General features: G+C 34.5%; 1 protein-coding gene across 1 annotated transcript in view; it reads right to left on the reverse strand.

The window, feature by feature from the left end:
* SCAF8 (SR-related CTD associated factor 8) overlaps positions 1-17,644 on the reverse strand; it is a 68,197-nt gene that overhangs the window by 49,713 nt on the left and 840 nt on the right. The window contains 8 exon segments of the mRNA XM_005420118.3: positions 1,931-2,051; positions 2,462-2,541; positions 6,058-6,234; positions 9,112-9,242; positions 10,355-10,410; positions 10,412-10,476; positions 13,189-13,350; positions 16,881-16,925. Of these exon segments, the coding sequence (XP_005420175.1) occupies positions 1,931-2,051; positions 2,462-2,541; positions 6,058-6,234; positions 9,112-9,242; positions 10,355-10,410; positions 10,412-10,476; positions 13,189-13,350; positions 16,881-16,925 (837 nt within the window).

The raw sequence follows: 17,644 nt of genomic DNA on the forward strand, positions 1-17,644 counted from the left end.
TGACTAGCAGTAACAATTTTATCTTTATATTTTTAAACATCTTATAACAAGTTCATAAAAAAATATGCTACTATAGTTCAGTTAATTTATTTGCCTTCTGACAGAATGCTTTGTCTCATTTTCCTTATATTTAATTATTCTTCAACCATCTGTTTCTTGGTATCAATGCCTACAATTCTTGTTGCTCCTTCTGTTTTTATCTTCTGTCCTCTCCTCCCTTTCCCTCTGCTCCTCATCAGATGTCTAATAATTTTGTTTTGTGCTTTATCTTTCCTTCTCTTTCCCTTTGATCTTTCTCAATGAAACTTACACATGGAAATAAAGAAAATATTACCCATAACATACTGCAGTCACTACAAAGTAGTTCTAGCAGCAGTTTGTATCTTTTAGCTGTTATCAAAGTGAAAAAAAATCCTTTCTCTCCATACTGACTAGACAAGAAGACTGGATCTGAAGGGAAAATTCATCAGGTCTTGTAATAGAAAATTAAATAGTAAGGGGAGAGTCAAGTAAACGTTCTACCCATAAATATATTGTAAACTTTGATTTTTCTGATTTTACAACAAGGTAGGCTTTTGATATTTTTATTTTTAAATTAGCCAGATACTTTTTGATATGACATATCAAAAGCTCCTCAAACAGATCATTCCTCGCTTTATTCCTTTACAATGTTTTGTGTTTAGAAACAAAAATGGCCAGATAGCCACCAAGACCCGAAACTATTTAGTCTGTAGCTATGCTGTATATTCTTTTCCATTTACTACACTTAAATGAGAAATGAAAATAAATCAGAAAAATAAAGCAGTAAAGAAACAGTATCTAGTAAAAATTAAATTAATAAAGTCAGAAATTCAAAGCTTAAATGGCATTCTTGAATGAAAGCTGAGCCCCCTGGCTCAGGCAGTGGAATAGATTGTTGTGGGAGGTGGTGGGGTCACCATCCCTGGTGGAGTTTAAGAGATATCTGGATCTGGGCTGGGTGATGTGGTTTAGTGGTTCACGGGTTACAGCGGCAGTGCTGGTTGACAGCTGGACTTAATGATCTTAAGGTCCCTTCCTACCCTGACTACTCAATGGTTCTATGACTTGGCCTTTGCACAGCTTGAACTAAAGTCTCCAACAGATGTTTGTTAAGTTTGTGATCCCTTGTCTTTTCTTTCAATCAGATTTCTATTTTCCTGTGAAACTAGATCCAAATACTCCACATGAAGTCCATTTCATAACTGGCCAGGATCAAGACAAAATACTTTTGTTTGTTTGTTTCGGTTTGGTGTTTTCTTTTTTTTAAATGGGATCAGGAGAGAAAAAGAACATTTAAGTGTGAAGGACTAATCTCAGTAGAAATAAGCCAAGTTACTTCAGTGTAGAGAGGACACAATTCATACAGTTTAAAGAAACCTTGGGTCATCTCAAGCACCAGCTCTTAATGAATAATTTCTCAGGAAATACATGACTACACTTTAGCTCAGATTCTTCAACAGAATTATTTCATCTATTATTAGTCAAGACAGAAAACCTGGGGAAATTAAAGCTACCCACAGTCTCTATTCTGTCCTCCCCTCAGAGACACGAGCATAATGACTTTATTGCTCACCTTATTCCTTCTGCAAGCATGGGAAAGCTTTTTTTTCCACATGTAAAGAGCTGAACACCCAAAGCACAGTCATGTCTAACTCACCTAATGAGTACTCTTCCCTAAGAGAAGCAAATTGTACTCCCCACATATTTGGTTGTGGGTTTTTTCTGCTTTAAGCACTTTTTTCCACTTGCCCCACACTTGGCAAGTTTCTGTTACATGGTCAGCTAGTGATAAAGACTTTAAATATATAAAAACTGTCAGTAACGACAGAATTGTTTTGTCCTGGAATATGTTTTTTTTAATCAGAGGAGAACATAAATTACTACAATAGCCACAAGGTGGAGTTCTTACCTTTTGAGGCTGCTGCTGCTGCTCCAGAAGCTGTTGTCTGAGATGTTCTAAATTTTGCTGCTGTAGCTGTTCAGCTAGCTGGTGAAAAAGTGAGTTGTTCACAGACTCTGGTACTAATGGCCTAAAATGAAATAACTTAAATTAAAAATAAAATAAAAACAAACTTACAGCTTTTCTGTTTGTTTAAACAGTTAGTAAATAGGTCTTCACAACTGGGTTTCAAGTTTAGCTAAAAAGTAGAATAATGAGGATAATAGAACTAGTTCCACCTTCTAATATCATCATTATTCCATCAACTGCATAAATATAACTATAAAAAACAAGGAACATGCTAACTTTATCTTAAAGTAAAAAAATATTCTGGAACACTGACTTACAGTAAAATGTGTATGTTAATTCAGAACACTGTCTTTTCCTAGTGTTTTAGTGTACTTATGCTCTGAAACAAGTATTTTCCTTACTTAATCCTAATTTTCAACTAGCATCAGGCAAATTTTAGTGTTTTCCATAAGAAACATAGCTTGGTCTTACAATTGGGAAGAGGGAGTTTCCTTTTTAGGCTCTTCATTTTGTTCAGATTCTTCCCCAAAGTCAAACCTGTCCATCAGCTTCTAGGAGAAAACAAAATAAGCATTACTGAACGGTCCTTATATGTCTCTTTATATGTATTTCCTTTTCATTAGGAAGATGCTCTCATTTCTCAACTTAAAAAAAAAAGTTTGGCAAATAACCATAGAAAATTAGGTGTCATACTCCTATTGTTACCAAACTCTTGACTGCATCAAATTTTGGCCCAGTTTTCCTGAGCTCTGCTGCAACAAGTACAACCACATGTTCTTTTCCACAGTAACTAAGAGCTACTTTGGAGTAAAGCTTAAAAAAAGATTAATTTTTTGTAATGGTACCTTTAATTAGAAGAAATTACTACGAAGAGGCCAACTATTCAATCCTTTGGTAATCATCAAACTGCTCTGCTCATATCAAGAGAAGACCTACAGCTTGATTACTTCACAAAGAATTACTGTATTTTCACACACACGTGTCATTTAGACAACCTGAATTCCTTCAAATATACTGCTCCTTGAAAACAACTTCTGACATAGTCTGCAAAAAAAAATCAAAGCAAGCAGTTATCATGTAAGAGGAATAATCCTTCTAATGGATAAAAAGAAAGGTATCTGACAAGGAGAAAAATTTGGATGAACTTCCTGTGTTATCTGTGAAGATGTCGACACTGGAGTTCTGTTTAAGTAAAAAAGTTTGTCTATTACTTTTTAAAAGTTCAGAAGTATTTTAACAGTACCTTACTTTCTTGAAGAGAAAAAACTAAGGAACAAGCATAAAGAAATACAACAGATGCTATTTATCAGTGAGATTGCATTTTTTCACTGTTTAATGAAAGAACCATCATGCTATTAAAGCCATGTCCATGCATCTTTACACACCTTGGAAGTTTTCTGAAAAGCAGAGCTAATGCTATACTACCAACCACCATAACTTCCTCTCAAACCTTAGTCTCAGAAGAAAAAAACCAAGAGGATGAGAATGTATGGCAGCAATTTTGAAATACTAAGGCAAAAACATCTTCAGCAAAAAGCCACGATTATTCAGTACCCCATATTCTTTCTCAGGATGCTCTATTTACTGTCAATTACTGGAGTCCAGCAAGAAGAACAAAGCATAAGCTAACTAGAGGATGGATCAATCAAGAATTTTTAGAACCACTTTTCCCAATATAATGAGAAAGCCAGACTGAATATGTCTCTGAGAAAACACCGTAGAAACACAGACCGTCAAGCTTATGTGAGATGGAATGTTGAAACCCAGAACAACTTTCACCCTATATATCTTTTTTGTTTGTATTTTGTTTGTTGTATAGAATATTTTCCAGTGAGGCACTTATAAAATGTTGCTGCTCTGAAAAAAGTTGTGCATTTCAGAAAAGCAACCTCAAACTTAAAATACTATTAATCATCATGTATTTTCCATCATGACAAAGCAGGAGGGAAAATAACAGAATATGTACTGTTTATATGGCTGAGAAAATAAATAAATAGAAACTAGTCACCAGTTCACAACAAACAAAACAAACATTTAGATTAACCAAGGCCAAGAAAACAAGAGAACTTCCAGCCAAGACAGGTAAATGTGCAGTATGATTTTTGTTTACATTTGGTTTAAGTAACATTGTACATACTGAAGCAAAAAATCTGAACTGAAATATCTTGATTTTTACATAGTTTGTAGAAGAATACTCCCTACCGTGAAGTAATAGAAATTAAACCAAATTAAATACTAGGATACCAAGTTTAATGTTACACACACATGCATATAAAAGGTGCAGAAACTTCCCTTATGATAGATATGTTACTTTAATTATATAGGAAGAAAACGTGTTCATAAAAAGCAACAGAAAGGAATAAAGACATGAAAAAAGGTTTTTATTAGAAATGAAACTACTTTTTAAATAAGAATCAGCATATTCTCTTTGGAAATTAAAAGAAAAGGAGTAGGGTAAATCCATAGGCAATATTGATCAATTTTTTTTACTGTAATACAAGTATTTGGTTCTATAGCAAGATCAGAAAACATGCACATTCGATGTTGCCGAAAGAATTTTTCACACTATTGCACTATTTGTACTATTAAGTAACACAATTTGCACTATTAAGTAACACAAGATACTACAGATGGAAGAGATTGAAAACAAAGAATTGGAAGAACTGCCAAATAGGTTTTTTTAAAAAAGATGGATACTAATGCATTCATCAAAATTATTTTCTTGCACTATTTATTACTTGTTATCCAATTCACAAACATGATGTCATGGAACAAAAACTATGCTTCACAGTTTCCTTTGGATCACAATACTAATAAATGTTTGGGGGGGGGGGTCATAAAAGCTGCCCTTTCTTTTGTGTCTGTAGACAAACATCTCATCAGGATGTGAATTCCTTCAATTTGCTTTAATTTAAGTTGTCTAAAATTAAGACACCGACATGTACAAATAAATCAATCCATGGAAATGCTGGAATTCAAGTCTGCAGAACAATGCCATACTATAAAATACTTTCTGTATGTAAATAATACAGCAGTCCCTATTAACTGATGCATTCATTCCCTGGGATTATGTCCTTCTCAAATTGATGGTTACAGCTGTGGTATAGCAGAGTACAGGCCATTCTTTTCCTGACTTATTTACATTACTTTCAATAAAAAGAGATTATCTGAGTGAAGAATAAGAAAGGGTTTTTTGTTTCTTCAGCTTCCTTATTCTTACTACTTATTCACTCCAGGACAATCCTGCAGAGATTATGTACACACAAACTATTTCTTTCAAAGACAATAGAACAATGCTTATTTCTTTCTTTCTTTAGTTAGTTAGTTATAATTCTTCGAACAGAAGTTCTTCCTTTTCTCTATTATAGGTATTATACTATGACTGCAATTGCCTGCATGGTTGTTGCTACCTGGCATGCAATAATATTAGTATTCTTAAATTCCTGCATTCTGATTTTATTTCTAGTTTGGTTTGGGGGTTTTTGGCTCTTTTTTCGGGGGGGGAGGGGGCGGGTGGGTTGTTGGTTGGTTTTTTGGTTAGTTGGTTTTGGGCTATTTGCAATGATAGCTTCTTTACCTACAGGTTTATTTATTCACTTACATCACTTTGTGGCTAAGATATTTTTTTGGCACGTACTTTACAATGCAAGAAAATTACAAATCCAACTTTTTACTCTTCTGAGACAACAGTGTATATTAATTCCTGTATATTTTCCATTTATTACCTTGTAAGAAACAATTCTCATTGCTGTGTTACAAAGGGTGCAGAAACATATGGCTTAACTTTGCTAAATCATAAATCAAATCCATTACCATATTCAATAACCTTTGTGGGTCTTTTCCAACACTAGATATTATACAATGGGCTATTTAGCCCTAAACTCATATAAAACTCATATTTCTATTTACACTACTGTCTAGACATTGCTTTTTATTTTTAAGCTGTATCACTTTATAGTATATTAATGTATTTTTAAAATGTCCAAAGTCAAACAATAAAATCCAAAAGAATTTCTCCCATATTTAAAAAAAAAAACTTCTTCAAATTTCTACTATTTTACTTCTACCTTATTAAAAGAGACACTCTGTTCCAGTGGATTAAGTGTGTTAGCAGCAGCAGCTGCAGCAGTGAGTTGTGCTGTGAGGGCCTGTAACTGGACAACGAGACCAGCGTCCAGAGCTTGAAGTAGCGAAGGCTGAGGTTTCTGCTGCTGTATCTGCAGTGTCTGTATCAACTGCTGAAGCTAAAAGAGAAAAGATAACAAATACGTTGAACAAGATTTTTTAAAGCAAAAAAACAAAGTACAAAATAGACTTTTCCGCTTCCACTTAGTAAAAGAACTCCCAGGAATGAAGTATCATCTAACCTATGGCTATTGTTTTGTCTTTAATTTGTTTTTATTTACAGCAAATTTTGTTCCCACTTACTGGCTAATTTGTTTTCTGGGGCTGATAAGATAGGCAGATGCTTCTTCTTCCTAACTTGCTCTGACAGGTTTCATGATGATGCCAGTCACCACTCAGGATTTCCTGCTTTATAGTGTTCCCCCTCTTCTGCTTCTCCAGTTTGATTCCTTTTGACCTGAAAAAAATCTGTTAGCCTATTCCAGCTTCCTAAGGGCCCACCTAAATTAGGATAATCTGTGTCCTGTAACAGCATTTGTACAGAGAAAAGAACTGCACTGTGGCAAGCTCCACTTTATGCCAGTGCAACCTCTTCATAGGGAGAGCTTGCACCCGTGTCTCTGCAGAAGTCACAAGTGAAATCTCATGGTGAGACTCAGGTGTGGGTTGACAGAATGCAATTCTCCTACCATGTTACAAAACATCAAAAGCAAATGTACAAACCAATCACTTGGTGTATCTTGATGTCCTCACTTCAAATTCTTATCTGTATATAATCTTTTAGAGAAGCTGTCCTAATGAAGAAATAAAAGGCTTTTTCATAGGGAGATCAATTTATCTGTTGGACAGGAATGCTCCCAGAAAACTGTGCAATTTGCCTTAAGAAAACATATTAGCCCTATTGAAAGAAGCTCTCCTAAACCACTGTGGAATTAGAGGAAGCAGTTCTTTGACATTCCTCGAGATAAATCTCTAGTCTTATTTTTAGAAATTTGTAGAAAAAAGGTTGAGCAAATTCAGGTAGTTCAAACTTGCTGACATAAGTCCCTGATTACCCTTACCTTCAATATTCCAACCACTTATAAGTTTCCCCACTAAACTCTTAAAGGGTTCAATCCCTCCCTTCTTACTAGCCTCACTAGAAACTTCATAAAGTGAATTTCTTTTCCACAATCCATCAAAAATGTGTGACCCTTTTTCAAGATAGTTTTAGAGTAACTTTCTGACAATGTGAAACCATTTTCCCTATTCTTTTAAAAACAGTTATACAGATTTCTTATACAGCAGAGCCTCTGAAAAGGCTTCAACTGTTGTTCTACCTCAGCAGGAGCTTTCCCTGATTACTGCAATAGGCAAAGCTGAAGAGTTCTCCCCTCACCCCCTTTTATTTGATACAGCTGGTCTAGCCTGAGCATTGTTCTCAGTAGGAAGGAATCAAACTGAAGAGGCAGAGATGGAGGCCCTTGAGTGGAAAAATTCTGGGTGGGCACCATTCTCGCTGTTTTCACTTTCTTGCTGGTCACATCTTTCTTAGTCAGCCCCCTCTTAAGCCTAGACTCTCAATTTACCTGCACATATTCTTACTGATAAAACACAACTGTAGGATTAAATCAAGGTCTTTGGAGCTGGGGAGAAGCTGTGGCAGAAGGACTGGTTTGAAGAACAAGAAGAAAAGAGATGGACAGGATGTAAGCAAATATCATAGTTCCTCTACCAATCCTAGACATCTGCATGTACATATTTATTGTGTACCCAGTCTGTCTCTTCCCTTCTGCTTAAGACTATTTTGAGCTAAATATCCAAATGTTATTTCTTTGTGATCTGCTGTCTTTAAAATTTTAATTCCCTTCTCATCTTCATTTTTTTCTCTTGCTTTTCTTTTTTTATATTCTCTAAACAAAAATCTTTAAAATTACCTCACTGACTTTCCACGTATTTACCATTCTCATTTCATATCCTTTCCTGTTTTAAGAGCTAGTCCACTGTTTTTCCTTCATATTTCTCAAAGTATCCCAGAAACTCATTTTGCTTTGCTTTTCGGTGACTTCATTTCTTCCAGTGTAAACAGATAAAAATATTCCCTTCACTTGACTTCAGAACAATTACAGACAACTCTAGCTAGCTAAATACTGTAAAACATTATCACTAAGTAAAGTTGTTATTGCCAGCACCAGAGCTTCACTGGCCACTGCTTCTTATTCATATGCGTGAGATTTTTGTTTAGTATGCCAGCAGGTAAAACAACCTCAGTCCAAATAAAAATCACAATGCCAAAGTTATGCAGGTGCCACAGCTCTAGCAGAGCCTGAAAAATTATCTACATTTTTACAGAAAGCCAATTGTGTGTGCTTAACTTATGTAACCACAGGTTATGAGGGCAAGCAGTTCTTGTGATGTTGGAAATCAAGACATTTTTGGAGTTTAGCATTTAAAGATTGAAGAACATAGTAACTCCCAAAATCTTATTTTTGAATGCTGCAAAATAAAACCTATGTTTAGCTGATGGAAAGATAAAAAAAGAAATCAATACACAGTACACTTCCTGAAGAAGTTTGCTCCCATTCTGTAATTTTGTACAATGTTTAGCTCTTCTTCAGGCATCCAACAGAGACATATACTTTAACTGGCATTCTATTTCATATCTATATTCACGAAATCTTATTGTTGCTCTTGATTTAGACACCTGCAATAGATCTGTACTTGTCATCTATATAGACAAGCATGTATTACAGACCATCTTATCTGAAATCACCTTCTGAGACTCTTTACATCTTTAAAGGCGCTGGCTTTAAACAGGGCTGGCTGCAAAAGGTAACACGGAGTTTTAACTGACCTGGAACTTACTTGTGATGAACAACCTCACAGGAAAGTTAACATGGACACCAGATATAAAGACATATAAGAGATACACATGAAAGCATTCCTTACCTGTACCTTTAAGTCACAAAGTATCAGACAGTCTACAGTGTCTACAGTGTAACTGTCCACAAAATTACCTGTTGGCCTTGAGGACTCTGTAAAATCTGTGCAACAGCAGCAAGGGTGTCTGTGTTAGCAATCTGAGATACCCAAGGATCAGGCAAACTCTGTGCCACATTGGCTGGGGTAACTGGAGTCACAGGTGTACCTAAAAAAGAGAAAAATCAATATGCTAAAATATTTCACACAGAAAATAAAAATAGTGTTAGAGAAGACAAAAGCCTGCTGTTATTAAACACCGAGAAAGCACATAAATTGAAATTATTTTTCTGACATACACAAGAGCATACAGAAAAATCATACAGACTTACACCAACATTCCTCAAGTAGCAGAATTACTTAGTGTTAGCTGGCACTAGTGGGACTACTAATAAAAACACTGATGAAGACAAAATAAATAAGTTTCACACAGTATTCCAAAACATTCAGTGGAAACTACATATACCAAAAGATAATTGCTAGCAATCTACTTGTCAGCTAGTCCAAATCTCACTGGACTTGCACTTTATCCCCAGGTAGAGTACTAAAGATTCTACAAAAAATTTCAACCTGCATCAGCTGCATTCATAAGGATTGCTTGTTTTATTGTTTTTTCTAAAGAGAAACACTAAGACTAAATCAGCACTCTGATAATTAGTTTCATGCCATAATCCAGAAGAATCCTCCATACCCACAAAAGAAGTAGAGGTATACACCAATGAATGCTAAATATGACTAGATTACTGTTTTGAAAGTCAATCTGCATCAGAATTTAAAAGTTATGATTCCAACAATTTAATGTAGTCATACTATATAAAAATAAAAAATACTGAGCTGGAAGATGCAGAAAAGGCACTCCAAGATCTGAAAATCTCACATATTTGCTTTGCCAATGAAAGCTAAGGTGAATTTCCATCTCATTCCTTTTCAGCATGGGATTAGCAAAAGGTAAGTTACAAAGGCAGATGCCAAAGGCCATGCCTATTTGGCCAATTAACCATATATCCCAACCTCCAAAGAATAAATTTTGATGAAGTGAAAAGTTAAAAATCCATTTTCCTGCTACCTACCTACATAAGCAAGGCAGATGCTCAGAGCACAAAACGATCAAGCCCACTTTTATAATAATGTTTTCCTGTTTCCCTGATCTTGATGGTGTTTGTAATATACTTCTTTCTAGCATTCATCTGAGTGAGATATTTCAGCATGTTAACAGGCAACATACCAAAGCTGACAGAAGTGTTTTGATTCAAACTACGACTTCCATCTGGTTTTGTTTACCTGGCGTATTGTTGCTCATAGCAGCTGTAGTGCTGGGCAAGACAGGGGTCACAGCGCTGAATAATTTCACTCTTGAACACATTATTCTTCTGCCATAAATTTAGCACTCTAACAATTTTACTCTAAAATGAAGAAAAGACAGCAAAAGATCTGAGTCATGCTTATTTTTCTTGTTATTGATTATGGAATTCTTAGCTAGCAATTTTAATCTGTCTAAACTAAAGAACCTTTAGGTTTGGAAACAGTAAGGACAGCTATACCGGGTCACACCAAAGATGTCTTAACTACAAACCTGAGACTGATCCTAGGCAACAGCAAAGACCTACTACACACAGGCGACAATGTTCTCTCAACCAAAAATGTGCCTTTAGTTTTAGAAGATGACATGGAAGGAAAATTATTTTAAGGGAGCATCTTAAAGCATTACCAATAATTAAAATAATGAATTATTAGTCTGCTAATTTTTTATAGTTAACATTTATAAATGCAATTCGGTTCTGCCTGTGAACCAAAATCATTTAAGTGCACTGAACAATGGGCATATACTATTAAGACTGCTAAATATTTTTATTAGAAAAGCAGCTTCATATTTTATAAGCTCTCTTGATGAAGTGAGGAATTTAAAAGTTTAAACTGGAAGACAATTATCTGCCTATTGAAAATACATAGCAATATTAAAAAAGGTGGATCATGGGGAAGGAAAAAATTCAGACTTCACACAATTCCATTAGCTGTAACTCATTGTTCAGCTTACATTTCTATTACATTTTTTCTATTACAACAGAAGCATTCTATTACAAACAGATCATCATTTTTATATGCTTCCAGTCTTTTTTCAACAAGCTCAACTTCCACCAAAAGTAAAGATTTTGCTTTATTTTAGGAAAAAAAAAATCAGTTGCATTACAAAGAGCAGGAAATTCTTCATAGGATCTGGTGTTTGCTGCCACAAAGGTTTAATTACTTGAGTTCTATAAAACAAGAGCATAGAGCACTTAGCCACAGTGTTCAAAACAAAGAAAAAGAAGTCTGTTTGTCCAGAACTACAAGAGGATCCTTAACTATAAAAAAGAAGTGCTGAATTTTCACTGCATGGAAAATGCAATTTTTAGAGTTCCCTTAAAGAAATCTCTGGTGGCTTCCACTCAGCATTTTGGTATCTCAGCGCTTCTTCTTTAAAGTCTGTATTATAAGCAGTCCTTGTCAAGTCCATCAGCAGCTCTAACTTCCCTCATCTCTCCAGAACAGGAATATAAAACTGTTTCTGTGGCTCCATATCTATCCACACCTTGCACGTTCTCTGGGCCGGACAAAGGAATCAGTGGGATGGTTTTGTTGTTACTTTAAATGAAATGTTACTGCATTTCTGTTTGATTTAAAAACAAATTCTACATTTGCTCATATAAAGATAACTGCTGTGTTTCTCCATCATGCCTTTCAATCAGATTAAACATCAAAATGTTACAAACCTTGGTACATATCATGGTGTCTGACAGCTCAGTTTTTTGCTAGGCAATGTATAGGATAACTACTTTCACAGCATAAAGACCCTCCTATAATAATGAATCCATATGCAGCACAGCAGCAGGACTTTGGATTGAAAAGTGCATTTTCATGCTGAGGTGAAAAATATCCTAGAAATGAACCTGACAGGAATTTTGTGGACCCTAAATAGACTAGGTTTTACTATCTCTCTTCACATCAAACACCTCTAATGCAATACATTAATTGCCATGCATTGAAATATCACAGGCAAATAGTGCAATTTCTTAGCCAATAAATTTATTATGTATTTTTTAAACTAGACACAAACTGAGTACTTGCATCCATCCTTGTTCCAACCTCTCCTTCTTCAATACATCAGAGTCTTTCTGTATTAGTATATTTCTCAAAGCAGCAAGTTAAATGATTTACAAAACACACTAAAAAATATAAGTTAAAAAATTGTGCCTATTTATTAAAAAAAAACACAGCAAAACACTGTAGAATTGAAGCAGCACAAGTTAATCACACAGATAACCTAAAACCAGGTTGGAAAAATGTCATTTAACTTAAATAACCTGTTCAGCAACACCTCAGAAGTCAGTTGCAGGAGAGAAGACAGACATCCTTAGCCAAGTTTATGCAAACAAGCAAAATTTCTAGGTCCTGACACATTTTTCTGCAGCAGTCTTAACTACTTGAAAAGGCAGGAATCCTAAGATAACACAATGGTTAAACGTGCCTTAATCACCTTCCATGGAAACCTTGGGTTTTCATATGTCTGGTTGAAAAATACAGCTCTAGGAATGCATGTAACTATTCTAAATACAACTCTTCCTGTAGCATCCAGCCTCACTTACTGCTTTACCTAATGACTCTATTACACAAATTTCTGTGAAGATAAAACCCTTAGAATCCTCCACCTTTCTGCAGTTATTCAATAAGAAGAAACACTATTTTACAACTAAGGGACAAACATGAAGGAAGTTAAACTGCCTGCACTCTGCTATTTCCAGCCAATCTTTTAGAAACAGAATTTGGTGGCTATCTCAACTACTGGGATCCAAGGGTACAGCTGAACTAGTGAGTCAAACTATACAAGTTAAACCTTATTTAGTTGCTGGATAATCACAGAATCAAGAGAAAGACAACCTTTTCAAAACTCTAATTAATCTCATTGGATGCATCTTTCCAATCCCTACAATAAGACAAGCATCATTAAGAAATACATATACAGGGCAAGTTTATAAGTAGATCCCCTCCAGCAAGTAGAAAGTGAGATGAAAATCTTTATTCTTTATAGATGATATGCTAAATACTGTTTTAACTAGAAAGATCTCTAAGTGGTTTACCTTGTCATCACCAGGGCAACGGTACAAGTTCTGGAAAGTGCTGATGATGTTATTGCTGAATCTTGGTGCAAATACATCCTTTTCTTGTCCAAATTGATGCCGGGACTGTCTCACAATGGAGTCAATGACATACAGACCAGGCACCTTGTACTCTGGTTTGCACTATAAAGAAGAATAATTTAAAAAGAGCATATGTGAAAAATAACCAAAACCATTAACAGCAGAGTAAATACAAACAATCCTCTCTAATTTTTAAGTGGGTCCAAGTATACTGAAATGTTCTTTATTTCATAAATTGTCCTGGAAAATGAAGCTTTCTCAAGTAACACCCAATCTCTAATGTTTAAGTTATCACATCTAAATGCATTCTGAAGATATGTAAATGGTATGAAATCAATTTCTTACTGCTAAAGAATTAACTTTTAAAAATCTATCTATTAAAAAATTAGCCCACAAACCACATATCCTTTTAAAATGTACACTCTATTTTAAAAGTACTGCATAAAGCATGACCAAATTATGATCTTTATGATCAAAGTAAGCATTAAAGTTAAAATTTATTTACTTTATTTTACACTGTTGTAATTAGGGTGTGGTGTATCCTCCCTTGCAGCAGAAAAACATATTTATGGGGACATCTGTTTGGTTGAGAATATAACAATATTTATTTTACAACTCTGAAAAACTTGCATAATTTACAAACAGCATGATATATTTATAAGGCATGTCTGCTAATTAAAATACTAATTAATTACGTAATTTTACTTTCTTAACAACTAATGGTAAAATTTTTGTCTTTTAACTGCAAAGTAATTGCACCACATTACTGCAATCAGTTTTAAGACAGAACAAATCATGGTCCAAAAGTATAATGAAGTCATCATCAGAATATATTATGTTATGGATTCATTTAATAAATATTGGGTGTATATCACATAAGGTATTATGGAAAACAGGGGAAAGGACACCCTTTTCCTCTCTGGTCCTGAAGACATATTATGCAACACACTAAGTTAATAATGTTTAATAAAGTGCTAAACAAGCACTTCAGAATATTAATTTTACTATGCCCTAGATACAAATGTTCTGTTTTGAAAAGTGTTGATTTGCTAACACTTGCAACCTTTAGAAAGCCACCTTTCTTTAGGTTCTAAACATGGTTCAATGTATTTAAGTAAGGCATTCTTTATTTTTAGAATGTGTGTGACATCCTTTTAGGAATATATATGCATCATTAAGCTTAAATTGGATATAATACACTCTCTTCAGAAAATCACTTCAATGTATTGTAGCCTCTGAAATTTTATTTAAATTATTGAACAAGAGTATTCTGCATATAGAACAGATATATAACAGGTATATAACTTTTCACAATATTCCAATTAATAAAGCTCACAGAAATTCAAAAAGAAAACTCAGGACATGTATTAGCTGAAGTATTTTAAAACATGGCACATAAAGAAAGCAAAGTATGATAATAATGTAATAATATAGATTATATGGAAAAGGCAATAAAATACAAGTAAAAAATTAAATAAAAATTAAAACTGGGGCACTGAACCTGCATATCCCTAATCTCAGATAGAACAGCCTTTACACACAAATATTTACTTATTTTCTGGGTGAATAATCAATAATGTAATTTGATTACTCAAAGAAATTAAATCTGGCTCTCCAATGGAATAACCTCACATATACGAAATGTGATCATTTGACACCTGAAGTGATCTTTTGCCAAAGAATAAAGCAGTTGACCACAACAACAATAGACCAGTGAGTTAAGTGGCACAAAATTACGAATGCCACGAGCAACTATTTTATCTGAAGTTTCAGTAACGTCATGAAATTACAAAAGAAAATATTGGAGCTGTGAAGGATGAGGGGCAAACTATCTGAGATGGCACTGACATCATTGTGGTCAAGTCTACAGCAGACTTTAATGGAAGATTTAGTCACCTTGAGCTTTAACTTGAAGTGACTGCTTGCAGAAAACATCCAATTAGTCTCCAAACATACAATTTAAGCCCTTTAATATCAAATACCTAGCTTTCATCTGCTCATCTCTCATTCTAGTAAAGCAAAAAGTTATTATTTAAAGTTATTAATAAGTTGCACATTTCACTAAATTGTTCATGAAATAATTAAAAACCCCTCAGCAAGACCACCAAGGAGAATCATCTAATCCAAGGTGATCATTAACAAGGTTATCAATAAAAACATACATCTGCCTTCTCTAAGCAGCAATGAACAGTGCAGAACTTCCTCATTGAGCAGTACTGGACACTGAAGGCATGCAAAGATAACTCAAAGTAGCTTGTGGAAGGGTCATGAACAACCAGTCCCAATCCTGACAAATTGCCATTCATTCATGCAGAGTGTAAAACTCCTTGTGCCTATGAATACTGAATTGCCAATCACATCCACTGTAACTAAAAAGCACTGTTGGAACTCAGACAATTCTGAGCTAATTTCAGGACATGGAACTGCAAAGTGTTACTGGTCAGAGATGAATAAGATGGATTCCTGCTCTTCTCCTGTGTTCACCTGCAGCATTGAACAGGGATCAGAGGATAGTGATCCCCGTCTCAGAGATGGAAGAAGTCAGAGTCAAGGACCCAAAAGACAACTACTTGATAAAAAACTAGCAATGTTGATAAAGTATACTACCGGTCTTTACTATTGCTTTGAAACACATATGTGACACTTTTTTCACATAGGACTGATGTACCAGTATCTAAATATTTACTTGATAAATAGTTCTGAGACAGATAAAAACACCAGGCTGAAGCTGAAACCTGTTTACACTGCCCAGTCGCTGTCAAAAGGCAACACAGAGTACACTGGGCAACAAGGAATAAAAGTTAATGAGGAAGACGGGTTACTAATACAGAACAATTCAGACTGCTTTGTAAAAAGAGTAACAGAAGAAAAATTGCATCCAACATTGCAACATTAACAGACTAACTTCTCTAGCTTGTTTGTCAAAACCAAATTTCAATTTGATAATAATTTACTGCTGTTTACAAAGAGAGAAGAAATTCAGTACCAAAATGACCAACTGAACAATCAGGTACAACACAGATAAGCAAGGAAGACTCACAAATTTGAATCTATGCATTTCCAATGCAGTAAAATGCAAGTAAAATGCAGTTTTACCCAAGAATAATTAACTGTTGCAAGAAAATAAAGTGCTATAAATTTCTTTTCTAGAAAGAATCTTTAAATTAATACTACCATCTTCCCAAAAAGTAATTCTAATCTAGCCATATAATTTTTTTTGTTTTAATTTACTTGCAAGAACCACCAACAGAAATGCTACATCTCCTGCTACAAAAAAGATGAGGCTGAAGGTCATCTTCCCTTCAGCTTTAAAATCAATGGGAAAACCTGGCAGAAAAGCAAAAGCAACTGTCACTACCCAAACAACTGTCAATTGTTTTGCTGTTAGCTGTTCACTGACAGTCTCTTTTAACATTAAATAAATACACACAGAAGCAGTCCTAAAACAGTATCCACAGTGATTCAGATCAAAGAACAAAATAAGAACAAAGTATTTGTCATTCTGCATCATGGGTTATGATCTGCTGCCAATTATTAGCAGAAACTGAATGCCACTAAAAATGGAGATAAACTAATATGTGCAAAAAATATTAATCCATATGTGAATCTAAACCCCCACTTGACTGACTTACCTTTTGAATGAACTTCTCAACACTCTGTACAACATGCTTGTAGAACTGAAAAATACAATAGTATTTCAATAGAGAAAATATGAAGATGCATATACTTGTTCAAGTATGTTGCTATATTGATAGCAAAACCAGAAGCAGAAACTTTGGATTATTAAATAGCAATCCAATATCTATAGCTGAACATGCAATCTTCCTTAAAACACTTAATAGCCTATAAAAGAGTGTTTCTTCTTTTTCTTGAAGGTTTTTTACACTGGATTTTTTGAATAGCATGCTTATTTATTGAGAACAAGGAGAATAATCTAATTGTTCCACCACAACACATGGTTATTTTACTGTAAGTGACTGAAGATGTTCACCTAATGTTACTAAACATACAACTTCTCTGCATTTCATTAATTTATAGCATCAACTGCATACTTTTTCTTTAAAGTTGGCCTGTCTTTCATGGAGTTGTTTTTTTAAATCTCGCATATAATCACAATGGCTCTAAATCATGCCAATAATTGTAATAACCACTTGCACAATTAAACATTATCATTGAAATGGTAAGAGTGGAAGTAGGATTTCCAAGTTGAGTACATAATAAAACATTTGGGTATAATTTAATTGTTTAATTAATAGAACCATCTATTATGATTTACTACTTAAGTTCAATACAAGTTTTCAGCATTTCCATTACATAGCAACATACAGGCTTTTACTTACAGACATACTGAAGAAAGCCACTGAATTTCACTCTTCAGTAATAAAATTACTCTTTC

Source organism: Geospiza fortis, unplaced genomic scaffold (genome assembly GCF_000277835.1).
Source record: "Geospiza fortis unplaced genomic scaffold, GeoFor_1.0 scaffold162, whole genome shotgun sequence".
In the NCBI taxonomy this organism is placed as follows: Eukaryota; Metazoa; Chordata; class Aves; order Passeriformes; family Thraupidae; genus Geospiza; species Geospiza fortis.